The sequence below is a fragment of the Sus scrofa genome, chromosome 5, assembly GCF_000003025.6.
Source record: "Sus scrofa isolate TJ Tabasco breed Duroc chromosome 5, Sscrofa11.1, whole genome shotgun sequence".
Lineage (NCBI taxonomy): Eukaryota > Metazoa > Chordata > Mammalia > Artiodactyla > Suidae > Sus > Sus scrofa.
The window spans coordinates 89,707,446-89,732,628 of record NC_010447.5 but is presented as its reverse complement, the minus strand read 5'-3'; the positions used below and the strand labels follow the sequence as shown (position 1 = coordinate 89,732,628).

The 25,183-nt window shown below is 41.5% G+C and overlaps 2 protein-coding genes across 3 annotated transcripts in view; one reads left to right on the top strand and one right to left on the bottom strand.

Moving 5' to 3' along the window:
* NUDT4 (nudix hydrolase 4) lies at positions 4,369 to 18,617 on the top strand. 2 transcript variants are annotated; one of them, XM_003126721.5, is made up of 5 exons: positions 4,369 to 4,872; positions 12,809 to 12,919; positions 14,003 to 14,047; positions 15,421 to 15,508; positions 15,785 to 18,617. In XM_003126721.5, the coding sequence occupies exons 1-5, from the start codon at positions 4,774 to 4,776 to the stop codon at positions 15,985 to 15,987; spliced, it is 546 nt and encodes a 181-aa protein (XP_003126769.2). In that variant the 5' UTR covers positions 4,369 to 4,773; the 3' UTR covers positions 15,988 to 18,617. The 2 variants fall into 2 exon arrangements, with proteins under 2 accessions (XP_003126769.2, XP_005664320.1); XM_005664263.2 differs by having other exon boundaries at positions 4,371 to 4,872; positions 15,424 to 15,508.
* The window catches only part of UBE2N (ubiquitin conjugating enzyme E2 N), a 43,040-nt gene continuing 34,140 nt past the window's right edge, over positions 16,284 to 25,183 (bottom strand). Inside the window, 1 exon segment of the mRNA XM_005664262.3 lies at positions 16,284 to 24,885. Coding sequence (XP_005664319.2) covers positions 24,845 to 24,885 — 41 coding nt within the window. The 3' untranslated portion in view covers positions 16,284 to 24,844.

Sequence of the window (25,183 nt, the reverse complement as noted above, 5' to 3'; positions counted from 1 at the left end):
AGATTCCCAGGCTAGGGGGCTAATCAGAGCTGTAGCCACTGGCCTACACCAGAGCCACAGCAACGCGGAATCTGAGCCACGTCTGTAGCCTACACCACAGCTCTCAGCAACACCGAATCCTTAATCCACTGAGCAAGTCCAGGGACCGAACCTGCAACCTCATGGTTCCTAGTTGGATTTGTTAACCACTGAGCCACAACGGGAACTCCTAGGTGATATGAAGTTAATCAAGACTTCCACTTTCATGTCTCATTGTAAGAGTGTCCTTCCAGATTCCACCTTAAACAAATCTCCTTCTTCATTTTAAAAAGGAAAGAAATCCCAGTGTTAGAATACAACACACATGAAATAATAATCACCATGTAATAGAAGACATGGGACAAGTGCACAGTAATACAGTGCAGGGGTTAAGAATGTGGGCTGGAAAGAGAGAACTGGGGACAATAAATAGTAGCTGCCTCATTGGGCTGCTGCCAAGATCATTCAAATGAGATCATGAGAGGCGCCCAACACTGGCTAAGGCTCAGAAAGACATAGGAAGGGATCTTTGTCATGATTGGTTTTACCAGGAGAGAAAGAACTTACTTCATGGTAACACTGTGAGTCAATTACAAGAGAAGGCAGCAACCTCCAAGATACTCTGTTACTATGTTGCTAAAAGAACCTAGGTAAAAGAAGTATCCTACACAGGCAAGGTTAAACCAGTTCCCTCTCTGAGGTTCCAAATATTTGAAAATAGTGTAAGAAATGGCTCTGTGTATAAGTTCTAGGTAAGACAATACAGTGGTAAGTGAACTAAACAAAGATTAACTTGAAATTGGACTCTGAGTTCTAAGGAAACCAGCCAGTGTAGACCAGTCCTTACTGGCCCTGCAGAGGAAAAAGAAGTTTGCATCTATCTCAATTATGATCTGACTGAACATGATCTAAGCTTTGAATAGTGCATTTCAGATGCATAACACACATTAGACAACACAAAGGACAGAGCTTTGGGCTGGGATGTGCCCCCACACCCTAATTCTGAGGAAATGACATAGGAAAATGAAGACCCAGCATTTGGAATTCAGCCTTTCTCTGTTCTCTCATTTCAGTCACACAAGTTTCCTTGTCCACTAGGTCCCTTTCAAATAACTGCAATAATATAGTAAGGTAATTAATATAAAGGGGGAGTTATTCATAGTATCAAAGCAGTCTTCATTTGTTGTAGAATTCCTTTTAAATGAAGAACCCTCGCTCACAGTGTGAAAATCCACAGCCCTCACCAAGCACCTGGCCCTCCATTACTACTGTACTTTTTTTTTTTGTCTTTTGTCTTCTTAGGGCCACACCCAAAGCATATGGAGGTTCCCAGGCTAGGGGTCAAATTGAAGCTATAGATGCCAGCCTACACTACAGCCACCGCAACTCAGGATCCGAGTCTGCAACCTACACCACAACTCAGAGCAATGCCAGATCCTTAACCCACTGAGCCAGGGATCAAACCCACGTCCTCATGGATGCTAGTCGGGTTCATTAACCACTGAGCCATGATGGGAACTCCACGCTGCTACTTCTTGGGAAAAGGAAAAAGGAGAGATACCCAATGAAAAGTTCCTCGTTAATAGCTTAATCTTACATTTCTTTAAATGCTTTCTAGTTTTAAAGCACTTCCAGACCCACTGTGACATCTTAGTTAAGCTTTGTACAAGGTAGTATAAGCCATATTATAACCATTTGAGAGATGAGAAAAGCTACATATAGTAATTTAGTAATTGGGTTCACATGAGACCTGAACTCAAGATCTCTTCAGCCAGATCCTATGCTCCGGAATCAAAAAGAATGGGCCTATGTTCAGGTTCACTAGTTCTGTGCTGCTGCCTTTCCTTCCTTTGCTGAGTTAGTTGCAGGCATCTTCCTCTTTCCTCCCCAGTTAATTCTGATTCGTGCTTCACCGCACATAAATATTAAATAGGAAGGGCTTGAGTGAACCAACATTCAATCAACTAGTATTTAAATGCCAATTAGAAGCCTGACCTTTGAAGAGTTTTAAGCAGAGAGAAACTTAATCTTCCTTGTCACTTAAAAAGACTACAGCGAGGTTAAGCATTTTATCAATTTGAATCAATTATCTAAAAATAATTATTTCCATATCAGCTGTTCAGGAGTCCCTAGCTAGCTGTGTTCTGTCCCTGTTTGTAAATCTGGAAATAAACTTCAAGTGGGTTCTCTAAGCTAAGGCTTAGAAAAGGTCTCTGCACAGATACGATACGATTTCCAATTGTGCCACGCCAAAACATCATTTCTTTCATTTATCAGCTTTAAAAATAGTAGTAACATATAAATAGACACATGGGTCAAAACTAGTAATTTTATCAAGGTACAAAATGGTCATCCTCATACCTGAGTGACAATCCTGCTGTGCAGTGTGTCTAAAACATAAAATAAAATAATAAAATAAAGGGGAGAAACCATTGTCTAAAAGAAAAAAAAAAAAAACATCATTTCTTAAATTACTTATTCAACAGCAATTCATTGTACAAACTTGTACCTGCTAAGCTCTGGGGGTAAGAAAATGAGTTAGATTCATCAGTCCTTAACATAAAAGAGGTCAGAGTCTACAAAACGAAGACTGATGTGCTGCTTTGAGCTCTCCAAGGGCTCCCAAGCGCTGACTGTGAGCTCACTACACACAGCTCCCTGGGCCAGAGGTGGAGCTCAGCTCCCTGAACCCCTAAACCCCAATCTGTAGCCAGATGGCCTTTTTCTTTCATTTCTGCAAACTCTCCTCTCTCCCTTCCCCTCTGGACTTTGCATAAGGCCCAGTTCCCTCAGCCTTGAAAGTTCACCAGGCTCTTGGTCTACTTAGCTCCTCCTCCTCCTTCAGTTCCTGTCCTGCTGCTTTGTCTGACTTGCAGATCTGGTCCAATTTCCCTATAAAACCTTCTACCATCTGAGACTTTGTCACACTGGTAATTTTACATGTACTTGCATGACTGTCTGTCCTCAAGTGCCTAAGTTCCTGGCAGGGCTGATTTTAGATGTCAATGCCTGGCACACAGTAGGCCCTCTAGGAATGAAGTATGAACAGTCAGATGTGGCTGGACCTACACAGCCAGGGCTCTGTGTTGGGGACAAGACTGTGGGAGTGAGGGGCTCCCCTGAACTTCCTTAGCACCTTCCTAAGCAGTGTCCTGATGGCTCAGTGGGTTAAGGAGCTGACATTGTCACTGCTGTGGCTGGGGTGGCTGCTGTGGGGTGGATTGGATCCTTGGCCCAGAAAGTAACATATGCCACGGGTGTGGGCAAAAACAAACAAAACCCCACCTTCCTAAGATAGGCCCCCTGGCTCCTATTTTAGCACTTGCAGGAAAACGTAAAAGTTGTTTGTCCCAAGTCCCAGAGACACTGCAAGCCCCTATGTAGCAGACATGCCCTTCTATTGAGCAACGTGGCCCCAGCACCTAGCTGCGCCTGTTACTTAGGCCCGAGATGAGGTTAGGAGATACTAGCCACTGCTGGCATTGAGGAATGCATCCTTGAGGGTGGGACAAAGTGGAAGATGTTATCTGCGCCTTCAAACAAAGGTTCAAGCTAGAGGTGACTTTTTTTTTTTTTTTTGGTCTTTTCTGGGGCCGACCCCAAGGCATGTGGCGCTTCCCAGGCTACAGGCAACGGCCTACACCACAGCTCACGACAACGCCGGATCCTTAACCCAGTGAGCGAGGCCAGGGATCGAACCTGCAACCTCATGGTTCCTAGTCAGTTTCGTTAGCCACTGAGCCACGACAGGAGCTCTTTTTTTTGTTTTTTGCTTTTGTTTGTTTGTGTTTTGAGTTGACTCTTGAAAGAACACAAGCGACCCCCGACCAAAGATTAAAAAATGTAAAGGAGATGTGCCTTCTCCCTTTCCCTGCCAACAAAACCAACAAAACCTCTCAACCGAAGTCTTCACCTTTCTAGGCCTCCGCTCGCTTCTCTCCCCGCACTTGACAGGCGCACTCTGGACGGCTACCCTGAGGAGACGGCCTTCGCTGTGACACCTCCTGGCCTCTCCTGACCAGGCAGCGACTTTGCGGAGGAGGTCTGTGGTGAGACCCGCTCTCGCGGAGAGGCCAAGACGCTCACAGGGGAAACCGGGGGAGCCACAAACAGGCAGAGGGGCTGTGCTCCTTTCGCGTCGGAGGCCTCCCAGCGGGCCTGGCCCCGCGCGCGGCTGGAGCACGCGCCGCCCGCCCGCCCCAATCCGGCCGCCGGAACGCCCAGGCCCCGCCCCCGCCGCAACGGTCCGGCACGCAGGCGCGGAGGCGCGCGCAGGGCGGAGCGCGCGAGGGCGGGGCGGGGCGGGCGCGGCCCCCTTAAATACGGCGGAGGGGGCGGTGCGAAGCTGCCGCTGCGCTGCTGCCCAGTCGGCGGTAGTCACTGCAACTGTCTCCTTGTGGCGCGTGCCTCGAGCTTGGCTCTTCCTCCCGCGGCAGCGGCGGCGGCGGCGGCAACAGCAGCGGGCGGGAGCGGAGGCGAGCGGGAGGCGGGCTCCATGGAGAGCGGTGGACGCCCGGACAGAGGCGGCGCTTCCTCTCCAGCACCCGGGCTCCAGTGACCGGCGCTCGCGCCCTGCCCCGCGTCGGAGCAGTCGCCGGCTCCGGGACTGACCCGGCCTCCCTGCGCCTTCCACGCGCTGCCGCCTCGCCTCCCTGCGCCCCGACTGGCCCTCGCCCCCCATTCCCCGGCGGGGTGGCGGCGGCCGGGCCCCCGCGGCGGCGGCCGGAGCAGAAGCGGCAGCAAGAGCCCGCCTCTATGATGAAGTTCAAGCCCAACCAGACGCGGACGTATGACCGCGAGGGCTTCAAGAAGCGGGCGGCGTGCCTCTGCTTCCGGAGCGAGCAGGAGGACGAGGTGAGGGAGGCCGACGCGCTCTGTGCCCACCGCGGGCGCGCTGGGGCGGGGCTGATGTAGGGTTCGGGCTGGCTGGGGTGGGAGGTCCTTGCCCTTGCCCTTCCCTTTCTCCATCCCCTTCCCCTCCTGACCCCCCGTCTCGCCCTAGGACTGGGAGAGATGGGCTCCCTCCCTCCTGCCTTCCTGCCTTTTCTCGGGCTAGATTGTGGAAACAAAGGGGTTTGCCAGCCCCATGCTCTCCTACTGGGTCTGGGTTAGGACGGGAGCCGGGGCAGGTCCTGGGCCCTCTAGGTCGCGCCTAGCGGGAGTCACCATCTTAACCTGCGAATTGAGCGTAAAGCCGGAGAAACCTCGAGCGCTAACCGAGGGAGTAGAAATGGCGTGTTTCAGCCCAAGCCCTTCTGCCTCTGTTACATTTTCCTCCCCATGTTAACTGCAGTTTGCGTTTTATGCTTAAATCTAGGCATGTCTGTGAAATATCCAAACAGGATCCGTGCTTTAAAATAAAAACCCATTAGGTCTAGTTCTGTCAATTCCACTTTTTAAGTGAATTCTTTAACTCACAAGCACTTAGCATTATTAATAGCTGATTTAAAAAAAAAAACAGCTTTTAAAGTTTTCTAACTGCAGAAAGATGGTTAGTGAAAAAGGTGGAATCATGCCAGAAGGAAGAAGATGGAGGTGGGCAAAGTTGCCATTTTCAAACAGTAATCTCTAGCTCTCTGCATATTTATCAGAGCTTTACTTTTCTGTGTTTGGCTTGAAATCAGGAGAGGAACAGTCTTCTGTAATTCACCCATCAGCGTGGGGTTGGTAGTGAGGCCTTTGAAGTTTTCCTGGAGAGCAAGTTTTATGTATTCTGTAATTTATTGAATTATGAAATGGCCCACTGTTTTACGTATTTCTGTAATTTATTGAATTATGAAATGGCCCACTGTTTTAAATTTTCGAAGAGCAGTAATGGTCGACTGGTAGCCAGTGAAAATCGTTTAGTATTGCCACGTCTAAAATGGTTAGACGGGGGAAACAGTACCATTCTGAGTTTTGCTTCCATAAGCAACAGTGTCCAATAAAACACCAGGCTAAAGCTGGAGACGGGAATTTAATGGCTTCCTTATTGCTAATCCCTGTAGTTAGGATGAATATGACATGATGTACTCTCCGTGGCTTAGTTGTTCTCACTATGCTAACAGAAATCAAAGTGCTTCAGATGGGTGCTCTTCAAACACTTGTTTTGCCTTTATTTTTTGAAAAGAAATGAAACCTTTTAGTTCTCATCCAATGCTCTGATGAAGGTTTTTAAGCAGTTATACTTAAATTCTGAAGGAGTTTTCAAAGGAAATTGGTGTCTTTGAGCTGAGCCTACACGGGAGAGCCAGAAAGGAGAGAGGGAAAGGTTTGTAGCATTTACAAAGTCAACAAACATCTCATTCTATTGAAAAGATTAGAAGGTCCTTGGGGGAAGAGCCCTGTTAGGACAAAACAAACTTTGAATATAAAAGAATACCATAGCCCATACTGACCAAGAAAGGTCAAGGATCTTACCTGATTGACTCACTGTTGTGTAGTTTTTTCCTTAATTGGGTGCTTACTAAGTGCGGGTCACTGCCCGAAAGACCTTTAAGTTTGTAACATTTAATCTTCTTAGTGCAGGTTTATAGGTGAGGAGACAGATGCAGAACATAAGTACTTTGGCCAAATGACATAATTAGGAAGTGGTAGGGTTGGAAATCAGCATCTGGTCCCTGCTCCTGAGGCGGGGCTCTTGGCGTGGGGCTCAGCCCAGTGCGATTGGGTGCATGAGATTTGCTGAATGAGTGAGATACTGTGAAGCTGAGCTTGGGAGACTTTCTGAAAGGGGTGACTTTTGAAGTCTTGCCATAACGTGGACTTGGAATTCAGGCTTTGTAAAAACAAAAGTTCCCAGAGGAAAATAATGGGAAATGGGAGGAAACTGAAATGAGCTGTATTGTGTGAATGGCAAAGCGAAGTCTAAGGAGAGCTTTGGAAGTTCCTCAGCAGATGAATGAGCTGTTTTTATGCTTTAAAGTTGTTCCTACTAATAAATGCTCAATTCCTAGCCTCTGTGTGAGTCAGGAGACCAGTACATTTTAATATGAAGTAAAGAGCAAGAGTTGGAGAATTTGGTAGATAGGTTATTACCTAAAGCTTTGTAAATCTCATAACCTGGAGGTTAAGAAACCCTTTAATACACAATATGCTCTGAGGGAAGGCTCTGGAATTCTCTAACTCATGCACAGCCAACTTTAATGTCTGGTTTAGATCTGCAGGATCTTCATTGCTGTGGTTGTGTTTATAGAGTCTAAGTTGAAATCAAATAGTAATTGCTGTTTGACCCTCAGAAGCTATGCGGTGTCCTGACTGGCTCTGTGCACTGAAGGCATTCTCGCGAGACCAGGTTTTAAACTGGGTAAGAAATTTTAGGAAGGAAGGATGTTCTGCCAGCAGAGTATTTGTTCTTTTGGGTGTGGTTTTATATCTTGTGTCCCATTTTATCTCTTTCTGCCCTTTGAGGTAAATAATAAGCATTAGCACTTGTATAGGAAGAAATTAGGCAGCAGAAGTAACTTGTCCCAAGGTCACAGAAGCCGCAGATCATTTTGAGCCCTGGTCCTTTATTTCTGAATCTCACACTCATTTGATCCTTTCTCCAGTTAGTTATTTCTGTGGGGGAACCGCCCTTCGTTTTAGCAGTTGGGCTTCCAAACCAGACAACAAATGACTATCCCATAGAGTAGCTGGGATAGTGTGCTTGTGCAGTGACAGGGGACAAATAACATTCACAAAACCCACCGTGGATTCCACTGAACATATCTGCATATATATGGTAGTTGGAAAGGGATGCAAAGATGAAAGTGTCAGCTTCTAAGGAACATACTCTGTAGGGGGAGGTCAGACAAATGACTGATATAAAGGGAAATCAAGTAAGATAAAAGTACCATCAGGTGCTCCAGGGTTAAGATCCAATGTCATTCATTTGGGAGCTGGATTTCAATGGGTGGGGAAGGAAGGACTAAGCATCACAAGCAGGAAGACTTGGGCCTGTGGTCTAGTTGGGCTGCAGCTTAGGATAGAATAGAACAAATAATGGCTGAAAAACACCTTAAATATAAGGCAGAAGAGTTGCTAGTCAAGAAAGGAACTCTTTTGAACAAGGAACATTTTGATTTTAGATGTATTCAAGTTTGAGAATGATCTGGCAGCAAAATAGGATAGAGTGCTAAAGAGAGAAATAGAAATGACTTGATCCTGGGTGGAATCCAGGCACAGTTGCAAATGAGAAACATTGACAAAACAGTCATAAGAACTTCATTTGGACATTTGCTCTAATTAAGCTTTTGAGCTTCCTGAGCCAGGGGCTGCATTCTACAGATAGTAGAATCTCAATGCCAAATGTTCCCGAAATGTCTGGGTTCTACAAAATCATACACTAAAACGAAGACTTGCTGAGAAAAATAGATTCAAAACCCATGGAACTCTAAAACCAGTGCTCTAATAAACAAAAAAATCCCAGTAAGAAATATTAGTACTTAGCTCTAGCAGCATTTTACCTAAGAATCAATAGGCAGTCCACCTTTTTCAGACCAGTAGTCTGGGCTCCTCTACTACTTTAGGAGGAAGCCACTCTAATCAAAATTAAACTATCCACAGGTGGCCTTTTCTAAACACAGGGAAATGTCCCCAACCTCTTCCGTCTCTGTGTGCACTGCTGCTCTCAGACCTGAGGCCTACTCAGGCAGCCACTTCCTTCAAGGGAGGGCACTTCTGTATGGTTTGTATCTGACTCTTTCTTACGATTTTTGGTGTATCACCAAGGCTTTCTCTAATTGTGAAAGCTTACCCCGTCACTTAAGAATATTGACATGCTAGGAGAAAAAGTCATGATCAAGCCAATTTGCCATTATCTATCAATCCATTTCATCTAATTTGGGTGAAACACATTTTCACAAAATGTGCTATTATTTCTGATCTTAGGGCACTCTGTCTCTATAGTCCAAAAAGTGGTACTGATTTGCTTAATAATAGCAGTTGGCAGTGGTTAGTGGTTATAATAAGTATTGTTGTGATTTACTCTTTTGAAATGTGTATGTGCTAGTGGGTCTTCCTAATCTGCTGCTGGCCTCATTTTGGCCAAATGCTTATGAAACAGTTGACTATGATAGTTTTAACCATTCATACTGTCCTTGTTCATGACGATGTGGGAGGAAAGGAAAACCACCCCAAAACTCTTCATTTTTAGATTTGGGGATCCCTTGAAGGGTTCTCAGAATAGCTTTTTTTTTTTTTCTGGGAAAGAAGTAGCAATTTGTACTGACTAGTTTTCTGGAGGCAGGCTGTGACCAAGAGCAGTGAAAACACAAAGCTGAAAACACAGAGGGGTAACTTGGGGCCCCTCAATATAGGAAACTAACAGCCTCCGAGGGCATAGCTGCATCATAAAGACCTTGAATAGCATTTTGTGGTTTACCCACCCTTGCGCGTTCCCAGCACAGATACAGCATAGAATCTACTGTAGGTCATTCCATTCACAGACAAACCTTTGTCCAGCGAAACCCAAGCCTGGCTCACCACTGTCACTACACACTATTTTTACTAAAAGTGAGAAATACTTCTATTCCAAATGCTTACAACATTAGCTATCTAAGAAAAGGGCAGGTGTGGGAAATGACTTCACAACAATGCCAGGTGACTGGTGATTGATTTCACCCAGGACACGAAGAGAGGGTGAGGTCTGAAACTGTATGTGGTGAGTGGCAGACCGAGAGGAAGAGCTAGAATCTAGGAAGAAGTGTCTTCACTTCTCACTATTCTGACCCCATTGGCTTTGGGGTTTGAGTGTCATTCAAATGGAACTCTGCAACTTGGTAGCTTGACTAGCCTCCTTTTTAGAAATCTTTCCTTTCTTCCCAGCTCTGGTTTATGTGGAAGGTTGAATATCTACTTTCATCTTTGTTATCTTGTCACTAATGTGGTGACAGACTGTCATCTTGGATGCACAAAATCTCATATGCCTCAAAAGGTAGTTGAAAAGGAATTTACAGACCTGTGAACAGCGATGTATGGATCTCTTAGCTGCTGGTGAATCCTCTTACTATGCTTCTATAACTTACCTTTGTTCCTTCAGTAGTCCCATTCTTACTTAGAGCATAGTTAGCATGCTACAGCTATATTATAGCTCTAGTACCTTGGGGATATTATAGAATGTTAAGGTGGCTTTGTAGAGGAGGCGGGGGAAATACCGAATAATAATGCTTTGTGATGTAGTTCTGTAGGTTTAGATTCTTCCAGTGCATTGGAAGGGTTTTAATTGTCCTTGTCTCTGCTTATGCTGTTCAGATTCATCTCTTCTACACTGGCAGGCCTGTGCCATAATTCTCTTTACTCTTATCTATGGAGTATATCCCTCAGTTCTTGTTCTTTCTTAATCTCCACCCTGCCCCCGCCCCTTGTAGCCTTGACCTCATTTGAACTCCAAATGAAGTACTGAAGATGAGTAAGCAAGTAATTAACATACCACTTCTCAAATCTGTACACCAAAGGCTTGTTATCACATCTCTTAAGCTAGTTTAGATGCTTATCATTTCTGTACCTTAGGTATTAATTACTCATCTAAATTGATCTTTTTTTTCTTTGGAAAGGTACATTTGAAGTTATTTGATTAAATTTAATCTTTTTGGAATGTTAAGGGGATCTTTGATGATAAGTTCTAGGTTTCTAAATTATTTGGAAGCTTAGTCATATCATAATGATACCCTGTGGATAAAGATTTGGTTTGAAATAGGAAGCTTAAGTGTTAGTTCAGAAACAGACACAGTCTGTATTGATGGTTTTTCAACGTTATTAACCTTAATGTAATTTCTTAAAGATTGTCTTGGTCAAGTAGGAACGTAATAGCATTGACCTAGATACATGACCCTGACTTCATTTTTACAGGACTCAAACATTATAAATATCGAAGTTTTGACACTTCTTGTTTACTAAATGAAGATGTACTTTTCCTCTGGCTAGCCACCCGCACAGTCTGATCCCATTACGACGGGAATCAAGGAGGTTACTTAGAGAACATTGAACTGTCTCATAAGAATTTTATCCAGATAATAGAAACCAGTTATCCCTAACACACACCTGGTATCCAGGTCTCGTAGTTACCACTTCCTTTTCCCTTGATGCAAGATCTCACACTTTTGTACCTTAAATGTTTTTAACTTAAAACCCACATGCCTTTGCCAGTTTTTATAGGGTGAAAGCCTTTTGAATATCATAGATCCTTGGCAAGCTTCCAGAGGTTAAATCTGATTTGCAGTTCACTTTCTTAACTTTTGCTGGATTTTTAAAATTTCCCTCTTCCAGTCCTTTTTTTAGTAGTCTCATAGTTAATTTGATAGCAATTTTTAATAATCCACTTTTAATGAATCTTTGTAGAGCCTTTTGGATAATTCCTTCCTGCCATCACTTCATCATTAACTCAGTAATTATAAAAACAAGAACAACTGTCAAAATTTGGGAATAAGCTTATCTCGATACGCTTATTTAACTCAATTGGTGAGAAAGCAGAAGAGCTAGTGATGGCCAACAGTGAGTACTTAGGCCAGGACCTAAGGTATTTAATACTCACTAACACTCCTAAGTCTCCAAGGGTAGTTAGTTCTTTTTACAGAGAGCGCCGGGGTAGCCGTCACAGTGTGAATCAGGGAATGAAACTCATTGAATGTTATGACCAGTAGAGTTACAGACATACTGGTTGAAGCCTGTGTTTCCCAGTTCTTGTTAGATTTGTTTATTCTGGCTCTTTAGTTTCTAGTTTTGATTCATAAGCCCTATATGCTATTACTTAAGAAAGCTTAAATTTAAGGCTGTCTTAACATTTTGCTTTACCAAAATTGCCGTATTTGGACCTGGTGGTGCCCTCAAGGTCAGCCACTAGTACTTTAGCTAAGGCTTTGTCAAGCTTTGTGTTAATTTGCAGTGCTTTCTCTGGCCTTGCCACTGTTCTGCCAGCTATTCACCTGGAGGACCTTGAGGGGACTGTGTGCCTGAACGGTGGTCCCTCATTCTCCCAACTCTGTTTTCTAGGTTTGCGGGAAAAGGTGGGATTTTACTGTCGGCCTGGACCTTTCCAGCTGGGGAAGGTTGAGTTCTGGCAGTTTGCTCAAGTATGAGGTGAATCCCAGGCTGGCTGTGAACTCCTGAGGGCCAACAGTTCCTCTGGCAGTAGGGAGGAAGCAGGCAGACAGCTGGCAGAATGTCGGAAAACCAGAACCCACACTGGGATCAAGGCTTTGTTCTCAGTAGATGGATTTATCCGGTGAGACCTGTTTGCATTTACTTGAAGGCAATATACTAAGGTAATTTGGCAGACATTTTTGTTCAAGACAGTTGTCTTACCTGCTACCTTCAATAAACATCATTTGGTTATTTATCATAGTCTTTTCTCCCCTAACTTGGGTGAATTCCTCCAACATAGCCCACAAATTTTCACTTAGAAGATGGATCTGTATTATTTCAGGTACTGTTGAAAAGTGAGCTGGTGTAGGACACTCTGTGATAATACAGTTAGTTTCTCGAGTACCCTGGTGGCGCAGTGGTTAAGGAGCTGGCATTGTCACTGCTGTAGCGTGGATTTGATTCCTGGCCTGGGAACTTCTGCATGCTATAGGTGCAGCCAAAAAAAAAAAAAATTTAGTTTTTTTAAAGTGTGTGTACATTTCAAGTGTAATGCTGTTCTTGACCCAGATCTGCAGACTTCCTGAAAAGGCCAAACAACGTTTTAGGTTTTGTGGGCCATATAATTTCTATTGAAATTACCCACCTTGGCTGTTGTAACACGAAAGCAGCCATAGACAACATGGAAAAAAATTAATGTGAATGTCCCTAGAGCTGGGGCTGGAGTTTATGGTTACGGTTGGTCTTGCAGGTGCTGTTGGTGAGCAGCAGTCGGTACCCAGACCAGTGGATTGTCCCGGGAGGAGGAATGGAGCCTGAGGAGGAGCCTGGCGGTGCTGCCGTGAGGGAGGTTTATGAAGAGGTGAGGTGAAGAGTAGCACATTCTATGTGTGAGGTTGAGAAAATCTTTGCTGCATATACCAGGGAGAAGGCAAAAAGACAGGCAGGTCACACAGGTGCTTTTGGTTGTCTAATGCAGCATTTAAAATAAAAGCGTATGACTACATACAGTGAGCACTTTGCTAAGCAGACATCTTTTTGTACCTGGCAAAATAGAGCTGAATTCAAAGTGGAAGTCCCCTAGAATTGTATAACATGCAATCGTATAACGAAGTGTAAATCAGTGATCAGTCTGTCACAGGGTGGCCTTGCCCTAGAGCACACTTAGTATTAACCGAGCAAGAATGCACGGGGACATTGACCCTGTGCTACAGTTCCTTTTCAAACAAGTAAGAAGCCAGTTACTTTCATTTTTCTGGTTTGGCCTTGAAGTTGAGTATAGTGAAGTGCACATACATGCACAGAAGCACACTTGGCCTGCTTGCTTTCTCATAGCCGATGATAGAACTTGCTTTTACTCAGAGGCAAAACAGCATAGAACAAGTGCCATTTAAAACTTCCTGAATAGTAGTTAGGGCATAAATGAGAGATGAGTCCTAAGGCTCTCCTTGGGTGTTGGTGTGGCATGGGAAAGGTTTCCTAGAGGCTGGTCTTGAGCGATGCACACCATCAAGATAGAGGAAACGGCCCATGCCAATCTATTGCTTGCAGTGTGGATTCGCAGGGGGCAAACGCAGAACTTCCAGACCCTCTGTTGAATGAGGACTGTACAGTGGAAAATACAGAAAGAAATATATAGCATAGGAGTTCCCATTGTGGTGCAATGGAAACAAATCCAACTAGTATCCATGAGGTCATGGATTCAATCCCTGGCCTCTCTCAGTGGGTTAAGGATCCAGCGTTGCCATGAGCTGTGGGGTAGGTCACAGACGTGGCTCGGATCTGGTGTTGGCTATAGCTGTGGTGTAAACTGGCAGCTGTAGCTCGGATTGGACACCTAGCCTGGGAACTTCCATATGCCGTGGGTGTGGCCCTAAAAAAAAAAAAAAGATATAAAATACAGAAAGAAAAATCATTTCATCTTTTTTATTTATTTTTTTAATAGGCTGGAGTCAAAGGAAAATTGGGCAGACTCCTGGGTGTATTTGAGGTGAGTTACAAAGTAATCCTCATCTTGCTGCTGCTGACAGAATTAATGATTCTTTCCTCCCTAACCAGCCAGATAATCTGGCAGCAGCCTGAACTAGACACTCCTCTAAAACTATCAGTGGCAAGCAAGCCAGAAGGATTAGGAGGGAAGGAAGTAAAAGCTACTTAACTTTCAGATACCATCAATTTTATACAGCATTATTACAGTTGTAATTACTTTTATATGACAGTACCGTTGAGCTGCCATAGACTTAACTCTAGATTCACTGTCTATACTGTTCAGGTACAGACTTTTGAGGAGGTAACAGTCTCCTCAGTATCTCTTACTGATACTGTCTGGAGATGTACCCTTTGCTTCAGTATGTAACATTGGATGAGATACATAGTGTTCTGAAACGGAACTGTGAGGAAGCAAAGCATAGAATTCTCTTAGAATGTTACAACTAAAGGCAGAATGGAATTTGTGGAGAGGAAATTTGGAAGAGACAGGTATTCTATTAAGTCTGGGGAGAAATGAGGTCAGGTCATGAGACCCCAGTTATTCTCAAAAATATTTTCATCCAAGATTCATACCCGGATACATGGCATATCAGACATGTGAGCCCCACCTTCCCCCCAAGATGCTGTTTAAGGGTTAGCTTAGTCCTGCCAGTTGGACTATATAAAGATAGTCCTTACGTATTTTATTTTTAAGCCTTATACAGGAATTCAGAAAAAGATTTCTAATTGGATAGCAATTGGTAGAGTTGTTGACTCCTGGAATACATAATTGCTAAAAGTTCCTAAGGTACTATTCAGACTTTTCCAGAATTCAGTGTATGCTTTACCCAGTTAAATAGCACCATCTCCTGGTTAAACTGAAAAACATAATGAGGGTTTTCAGTAATTCTGAGTAGCCATGGTCCATTTAATAGCACATTTTTCAAAATGCTAACAAGATTTTTGAAGAAAACTTCACACATTATAAATAGTTTATGTCACATGGGAAGGTAATAATACTTAATGCTTTATAAACACTCTTTAAATTTCATAGAATCTGAATAGAAAATAGTAACCACTATACCTTTTCCCTTAGAAAACTGTAAGAGAAAATTAGAACTGTCCTGCCCATTCACCCTGGTGCTTTCAGTTAACTTGTGAATATAGTATGAATTGGTTTGCCAAGCATAGAGATAAGACGATGGTTTCTTAAAGATAATGAAAAGTGATGTTTTAAATATTTTGTCTTAGGTAAACTCACATCTGTGCTGGCTTATATGATTGAGTATATTCGCTTGTGTGGCAAATAAACAGTGCCACAACTGAATTTTTCACTCAAAAATGTATACATGGCTAGCCCCTGTAGATTAAAATGCTTTTCTTTTTATATTCAAGCAGAACCAAGACCGAAAGCACAGAACATATGTTTATGTTCTTACTGTCACTGAAATATTAGAAGATTGGGAAGATTCTGTTAATATAGGTAAATTCACTTTCCTTTTGCTATCTGAATTCTCTTAATCAAATACTACATAAATTATTTTTGGTTACTTTTTTAGAGATGATCAATATATATGTCCACATTTAAATTACCTTAAAATTGTTCTCCAGCATATCATTGTTTAAACCATTCCGCCCGACCAAATAGTCACTATTTACGGGGGAGGATTGAGGGGACACTGTTAATAGGGTATGGCTTTTTAAAATTGACTTGTTTTTTAATTATTTTTAGTAATCCAATTTTCACACTTTTTTTTAGGACGGAAGAGAGAGTGGTTCAAAGTAGAGGATGCCATCAAGGTTCTCCAGTGTCATAAGCCTGTACATGCAGAGTATCTGGAAAAACTAAAGCTGGGTTGTTCTCCAACCAATGGCAATTCCACAGTCTCTTCCCTTCCAGAGAGTAACACCTTGTTTGTCACAGCTGCACAGACCTCTGGGCTGCCATCGAGTGTGAGATAGAGAATTGGACGGACCTCTTGCACCATGTGCGATCTCGTGGGCAGAGGCTTTATTCTCCCTGGCCAACATCTGAATGACGCTTGCAAACTGTCTGAATTTGCCATGCAGGTTTTCAAACAATTTGCATGCTTTTCAGATGCTTTCAAATCTTCTTTAAAAAAAAGGAAAAAGATAGTATAAAATATTTTAATAAGCCAAAGCCATGTGGAATTTTTTTTAGATGCCTTAACTGTGCCCCTGCCCCCACCTGCCCACCTTGTTATTTTGAATGGCATTTTTCATAGCATCTTTTTCAGTTTTTTTTTTTTTTTTTTTTTTTTTTTCCATTCGATGTCAGTCTGTGGTTCTTTGTCAGGTCAACTTTCTCAATTATTTTCTCATTCACAGCAGTAACATTCAGCAAATCTTCTGTTGATGGGAATTTACAACAGTAATTCTTGCTATTAAAGAAGTCCATCAACCCCAAAATTTGTTTCATAGATCACAATTTTAATTCACAGATTCCAGATTGAACTATTTCTATGTGGCCCAGTAACTATTTTGACAAAGGATTTTTGCTATTTTCGGGAATTTGTCAGCTCATTTGTGTCAGTTTTCACACGTGGTATTATATGACTAGCTACCTAATAGGGCCAGTTCCCCTATATCTCAGCAGTCTTTAACACAGAGTTTATGGAGTTGGTGATTGTTAGGCAAGTACCATAAGCAAGATGCACGCGATGGATACATCTTACGAAAGTCTGTATGCGTGAAATTTGAGTTGGCATTTTCACTGGCCAGTTTTCTTCATCTGTATTCTCTCCTTACACAGAATACATGAGAACCGTAGTTCCCTCAATGTAAAATATTTTTTCCGTTTTTGAATTTCGTTACATCTCTTCAGTTAAACTTGCTGGAGACCAGTAACCACCTTAAATGCCAGTCAGTGCTGCCTGCATCCCACTTGAGTGAAATGGCCTTCTTGTTCAGCTGTTACAGACCTAGATTGTTTGGGCACCTCAGAACATCTCATCTTTTATAGGTGGTCAGTAGGTACTAGTCATCTTATGACTATTGATTTGGGCACTGGAACATACCTGAACAAAAAATTACTTTGTCTTACACTTGTCTCTATATTCACTTAAATCCAAGAATCCCATCTAAAACACAAACACCTTGTCTGAAACACCTGCACTCCCCTGACCAAGTCAGAAAGGAGATGGGGGCAAGTGAAAGATGATTCTAGATGTAGACGTTAGCTTTTTGTAAATATCATAACTGGTGGCTGTGAAGTAGAAAATAAGTATAGTTATATACTTGTTCTATAAATTGTTAACCTTTAAAAATATAATTGCTGCTAAAAATAAGAGTGCTGTTACACTTAAAATTGGTGCCACTGTTTTGAAAATGAGATCTTGTGCCATAAATGCAGCTGAACTAAATACAATCATTAGTTCACAAATTAATGCTGTCAGAGGAATGAGTAAAGTAGGAAAACTTTTAACCAGTGACATTTCATTCTAAATTATGTAGTGTGAGCAAACATGATCCTCCAGAATTTTTGTATTTTTCTTGATACAGAGGTTACGTTTTCTGGGTGTATTTTTAAAAATGGAAACATTTTAAATCCCACAGATGGAGACACTTTGTATCAATCTTAAATGGACTAAGTTTTTTTTTTTTTCCTCAGTAATCTCTGAAGTTTCTTTAAATTATATTTAACACAGCAGAGAAACTGGATTGTTTTTGTATATAAGACTGTGTCCACCTGAAATGTTGTCAGAAGTACTAGGGGGGCTGGGTATCTTGTACATGATATTCTTAGAGGTAATAATGCATGGACTTATTTTATAAATTCTTGGACTATGTATTTGACATGTAAAATATGTACAGTATTAATGTCAGCCATTTCTTAAAAGTGAGCCTATAAATATTGTTGTATAATTTTCTTCGGTCAGAAGCATTTGGACTAAGTAGTACCACTGGGTCAGGATTTTCTTCAGTGCCATTTAGCAAACCACCTGTCTTTAGGCAACTAGCAAAAATTTGTATAATGCATCAGAATACTTCAGTTGTCACACTTTAACTTTCACATGTTCTTCACTATATTTTTGGAACCCAGCCTAGCAAAATTAGAGGAAAGGCCCCAAGGAGACTTAATTCTGTTAAGAGAAAAAGGCCTACATTTGCAAGCTCAACAAGTCAATCTACTATAGATAACAAATAGTGTCTACTGTCACAACCCTCCAAAGTTTACAGTGTTGGGACTGTCATTTGTGCTTTCTGTGGGGTAGTTGGATAAAATCGGGCAGCTAAAATTTCAAGTCCCCTGTGCCTCCTAAATTTAAAGTTTGTAAATTGACTCACAGACACAAAGTAGCAACTATTTTGCATGTTTATTGTCAGGTGTTTTTTTCTGTTTTGTAAACAGGTGAAATTTTCCAACCAGGCACATCCCATTCAATTTTCTGTCAATCACACAGTTGTATAAAGCAGCAAAACTGAAGGGGGAGTGATTGTTGTATACACTTCAAATTGCTTTGCATGGTCTCGTTTGAGATAATTGGTGTAAGAATCTTGACTCTTTTTTACATTTGGAAACATCAAATAAAAAATGGAAATGGGTTAGGAGTTTTTTTTTTTAATTGAAATACAGTTTATTTACAATGTATTTCTGCTGCACAGCAAAGTGATTCAGCTATACATACTTATATTATGGCTTAAAATATTTAAGAGAGTCCCCTGTGCTATACAGTAGGACCTCGTTTATCCATTCTGTAGATAATAGTGTGCACCTGCTTACCCCAAACCCCCAGTCCCTCCCTCCCACTGCCACCAACTTGGCAACCACAAGTCTGTTCTCTATTATACCTGTGACTGTTTCATGAAAGCTCATTTGTTTTATTTTAGAGTCCACATGTAAGTGGTATCATAATACCTTCCTGACTAGTGCCATTGGCTAAATTCTAGCAGTAAGGTAAGAAAACCCTTAAGGGCTATCATGGCATTGCATTATACAACGGCTTAAATTCCTCCACTTCGATGTGGAGCAATTAATTATGATCCCAAAAGTTCTATTCTTCCCATTATCTGGAAATCACATTTCCTGGTTCTAATTAAACACCAGTCCCAGTCAATGAAAGTGCTGTAAATCTTGCTTTTCTCAATTTTTACTCAAACTCATTCCTTAGTCAGTAAAATACTTGATTTGGCCATTAATGATGTATATCAAGAAATATGCCTCTTGATCTAGTTACTACACCAAGAGTCTTATCTCCAGTTGAGACATGGAAATAAAATGCCCAGACCCAAAGGGGTAATGTTTAGTAATACACATCCATATAATGGACTATTATACAGACACAAAAAGGACTTTCGAGTAATGATGCAGAGTAAACTGGTATGGCATTTTTGAGAGCAACCTCATAGTACCTACCAAAATTTTAAAAGCACATAACCCACCAATTCCACTTCTGGCAATCTAGTCAACAAAAACATTTCAAGTTGCACAATCAAAGTATGGTCAAAGATGTGTATTGCAATATTTGTAATACTGGCATCAATTTAAACACACAAATTGGGGGATTAAATTATGGTCATCTATTCAATAGCTAAGATACCAGAGGAATGTGCTGCCACAGATGGAGGTCCCCTCAATAATGCTAACTGAAAAATACTACACAGCATCACCGGTTAAAGGTCATACTTTTTAAAGGAGACTGCAGATTTTGGATTTTCTCTAAAAATCCTGTATCATTTTAAAATGAACGTCCTGAGAAATTTTCAATGTGAAAATGTTCAATTATGAAAAACAAGAGGTTTGATAAATGGTCAATTTGTACATAATTTATCAAAACATGTATTACCAAAGCAGAAAAAGGAAAACCTGTACCACAGAGCTTTTTTATTACTGGAATAACAGTAACAGGTCACTTTTTCAAAGAGCTCAGAGGAGAGACAGGCACATCTTGGTTCTAACATGAGCAGTGAGGAGGGAGGGGGTAACTCAGCCTACTGGCCAAATGGTTTTTGTATAGCCCACAAGCTTACAATGTTTTTTACATTAGTGGTTGAAAAAAAAAGAAATACTGTGACATGTGAAAAAGTTTTATCAGAGCAGCGAACAGCATGACCGTTTGTTGAAAGTTGTCTATGGGATGCGTCCTCGCTCTGTTTGCAGAGTTGAGTAATTGACACAGACTGGCCTACAAAACCCAAAATATTTACTGTTTCAGAATGAGAAAAAACACAGACTGCAAGATTTGGTCCTACGCCTTTGGTTACTCACAGTCCCAATGCTTCCTGAAAAAAAATGTAAGCAAATCAGCACCAAGTTCAAATCCAGTGCAACCAACCTATCTTGTCTAAGCTTCTTTGACAGGTTTAAGTCTTGAGTAGTCTACTCCTAAACATAAGCCAGAATACTTTGTAAACTCTCTTGGTTATAATGAAACTCAAGAGCTACTGGGGATTTATTGGAATTCTCTTAAATGGTGCAGCGGGTTAAAGGATGCAGCACTCAATGCGGCAGTTCAGGTCACTACTGTGGCACAGGTTCAATCCCTAGCCTGGGAACTTCCACGCACTATGGGCATGACCAAAAAGAAAATTATTGGGCTTTATTAATCTAGATCATCAACTACTTCCAAGAGTCACATGGTGGGTGAGAAGGGATCAGGAGTACGGAAATGCGCCAGTTATTCCACAATGGTAGGAACCTGAGGTCATCCACTAGTCATAATTTAAAAAATTTTTCCCATAGATAAAAATGATTAGCAGAGGAGAAATGCTTAAGCTTCTTAATGAGCCAAAAACATAAAATGTACTTTTACACAGTCATGGGATTTCAATTGTTGCTCTGCTGCAAGAGGCAATAAGGACGATTTAAATGTTCAGACAGCTACCATATGCTTCAACCAATCAGAAACTACTACATCAAATCCAGAGGCTCAGCTTGATTAGCAAGTCTACATTCATACCCTTGAAACACTTTACCAACTGGCGCAGGAGAAAAGCTGAAGGGGGGAAAGATGAAACTGGGGGGAGGAGGGAAGCCCCAAACTCTTCACATTGAGTTCTATACTGAACAGGAAAAATTTGGCCTAACTCCCACTTTCACAGCTAATAGGAACTTGCAGCCAAATTTGTAATACAAAGCTGCAGCAAAGCCAACTCTTGGAACAAATCCTCCCAATTTCCAACCTCCATGACAAAAAAAAAAGGAAATTAATGTGGGTGTGGGGGAATAGTTAAGGAAACAAAGTATCACCAAGTCTGGGTGGTGGAGTACAGATTTTTATTCTTAATATTTCTTTCATTACATTCAACATATTTTGCTTTTGTGAGCATTACGTCATTTAAAAATAAACCCCTGATATAATTCCTTAAACTAAGCAGCATGCTAAAGAGTTAAATGAAATGTGGGCCCCAGCCCCAAAATACATTATTCCAATGAAATATTACATTTTTCTTAAATAGACTGTTGAATTAGCTGCCCTATAATCATGGCGTTTCATCTTTTTGCCCAGCTTCTGTAGATAAGGCTGTATTTTTAAACCTTAGCTACTGCAACGAAAAATTGAAGTAGCCAAAAGACTCCTGAACCACTGAATAGAAAAATAAAGCCAATTCCCATCAGCCCTACAACACCATTTAGTCCCATTTAACTAGTAAAATTGTATTGATCGTATTTTATAGGACACCAGGTTACCCTCTCCTTTAATAGTGCTAAACCATAGCACCTATGGCTTTTATGTAATCAACATTTATTTTTAATATTTCTGACATTTTGTAGTAAAGTGTGTTCTTGGTCTAGAGCAGCGTTTAATTAAGTTCTACGTATTTCAACTCTAAGCCTCACTAGGCAGCCTCTGAGAAGACCAACTAGTGTGGAGGCAAACTAATCACAGCAAAGGAAGCCACAAAAATTTTAAAATCACATGAAAAACACAAAGCTTTGATCAACACCTCAGGATTTCAGAAAGCTCCTGAAGAGGCAGAGCTGATTTTCAAGAAGCACTCTATCAATATATGCAGACTCTGTTTATGCTATTCCCTTGCCTGGAGGTGTTGAGTCCAGAAGAGCAGCCCCCCGCAAGGACTAGCCTCCCTTCTCCGCCAGAGCTGCACCTGCACTTGGTCCACGCCCCTCCCATGTTAGATTAGAAGGGAAAGCCCCCTGCCATCCTCACTCACCTCAGCATCCCCAACGAGGAGTATACAGGGTTGGGCACGTATTAAGCACTCACTTGTTGAATAACTCTGTCCATAAGCTTAGGAGTCACAAAGTCAAAGGCTACAGGGAATGGGTCTACAGAAAGGAGGTGGGCTGGGAGGAGGCTTTAGCTGGAGAGTCACTGGACTAAGAATGACAAGCTCTTCTTAGGATGACTGCTACTCAGCTCCTCCCAGCAGGTGCCCTGTACAAGGCAGGTCCTGTCTGCTGTGGCCAGAACTTCAGATCATTCTGATTATCAGAATTCTACATGTGACTCAATTTTTTTTAACTGTTGGCAATTGAATTCAGAATGTTTTAACCAACCACCCCGTGTGGGCCAAGGAAAACAGGCCACAGGGCCAGATGTAGCTGCCAGTTTTCGAACTCTATCTTGGCCTCTCCCAGAGCTCCTTAAATACTAAAAAAGCGCAGCGACACACTGGCTCTTGATGCAGCCCACTGGTTGAGAAAGCAAGTCTTACCCAAACAAGATGGGACTCATCAAAATTACAAAGGAAAAAACCATGATGCCATTAAGTTAGGCATTCGTGTATTTGAAATGAAAACAGTGAATCATTCCATTTCAGAACTGCTGTAACTCAAAAACTCTGTATATTATCAGAGTCCTATTTTAGACACATTTTTGTAGAGCAATAGATTTAAATCTGGAATTTTAAAACTTACAAATTACTATGTAATACTAGGTAGCACCATGAGTGGTGCTACCTTCAATAAATAAAGCCTGTCCCTATTAACGGCTTGAGTTTTCACTCATTTTGGCCCCAGAAAGAGATTCAGTTTCCTTAGCTGCAAGACAACCTTTAAACACCTTAAAAATTGTTATAAATGACAGTGGCTGTTAAGATTTACAGTATTAGGGTTATGAACAAGTTCATTCTAAATTAAACTAACATTTGTTTCCAAGAAATGCATTCATTTGGAAGGATACCAGTTACCAGTCATCAAAAACTTTTTGTATGTTGAAAATGTAATTTTAATAGATAATTCTTCATCTTACAGAGGAGCACAATAAAATACACCACATTCTGAAGAAACTCCAGAAGTTACGAGAATAAGAGTCGGGAACCAGAAGTTACGAGAATAAGAGTCGGGAAAATTAAGATGGGCTACAACATCCATTACCTTAAACTCCAAGAGACAAAGGTTCCAACTCACAGGTTAACATTTACATCCTTATAACTGACTACATTTAGGTCTTAAAAAGAACCAGAATCAGGAACTAGATATGGAGGGGTGGGAAAGAACAGTTTTGTGAGAACTCTGTCAATACAGAAAAAAATTTCTGAATATCAAATTAAAGAATAAAAGGAGCTCCTGGAGCAAATGTCAGAGGATGACAGTAAGAATCATTAACTGAGGATTTGATGCTAAGAAAGAAACCTTTCTGATGACACTTATGCAAGCTGGCTGCCTGAGATTTGCTTAGCACGTCTACAAGGAAGACTCGTAAATGCCTCAGCAAACCCCGCATGATTATCAGATTGGTGTTTCCTAGTAACATATACCAGTGGTCACACAGGAAATTCTGAGATAAGAACTAAGAGAAAGGTCATAACCCAAATGCCAGACACAAATGTGGCACGTGTCAAAGTCCCACACAAAGCCAGTCACAACGGTGGCTGTGCTGCGACTCTCCTATACAGTAATTTTCAAACACTGTGGCAAGACACTAATGATCGAACTAATCAGACGACACAAACACATTTATTTCAAATTTCTAGGAGGTAAAAAAATGTCAGATACCGATGCTTCAGGCATGCTCGGGCCAGCTTATAAATACTCCATTTAGTGATATCTTAACACCAATTTGCATCAGTGTAAAGACACTGGCAAAATCTCTCTCTTGCCATTCAATTTGTTAGGTGGTGAAGACTAAAACAGAATGTTCCATCAGTTTTAATTTTTAAATACGATTGTCACATTGGGAAAATGAAATAAACACAGTAAAATAAACTGTACAAAGGCAAAGTAGAATAACAAAAAATATTTTACTAAAACATAAGATTTACAGAAGTTTCCAGACAAGCCATACAAAATGGTCACAAGCTTTTTCCTGAAGGGAGGACTCTATACTTGACAGCAAAATCACAATGTTATTAGTGAGGGCTGTGATGTTTGTTTAATGTTCCCATTTTGGTTCAAACAATCAAGCTTGTCCATCTACAGCGTCTAAATAAAGTTAGACTTGGCTAGAGAGCATATTCTAAAGAAGTGGTTAGCTGCTTTTAACCAATGCAATTAGGTCACCATAAGAAGGGGGAAAGGAGCCCATAAAATTAAAACTACTCCCCCCCAAAAAAGAAAAACACCCACACCCCTGCAGCTAACCCTGACGACTACCTTCATTCACAGTGCTTTATACTTAAACCATGATGGGGGAAAGAATAAAAGCAGAGAGGGCCACTGCTTTTAAACGTTTCACAACAATCCGGATGGTACTTCTAGCCTCTGCTCATGCTTTACAACAGTGAATCAGGACAAGACATAGATTTGCTAATGTGCATTTAATCACCAAAGGACTGAAGATGTCTGGGCTTTTATTCTGTAATGTTTCTAAGACTGTGTCCATTAAATGCAAACAAAAAAGGAAGAAGTCTTGGCAGAACAGGAGAAGTGATGCACACTTGATGATCAATCGATTTAAATATTATTCATGGCATATAGCCTAGTCCATGCTCTAGCTGTAGGCAAAAACAAACACATAATTATTACTTTACTAGTTCAACATGTTCCTCTCCCAACTCTGTAGAAAGTAAACAAACACTATTAAGTGAACTGGAAATAGCTGCTGTAATCTCTTCAATTCATGCCATTTTATCTGGATCAAGGCAGAGAGATTGTCTACCTATTTAATTACCAAAACAAATCCAAAGTCCCAAAAGAGTTGTCTCCTTTTGTCTCCTTCATTTCTAGAAATATAACACTCCCCATTAATTTTGTTAAAATCTGTGGCAAGAAGAAACTTAATGATTTCAAATT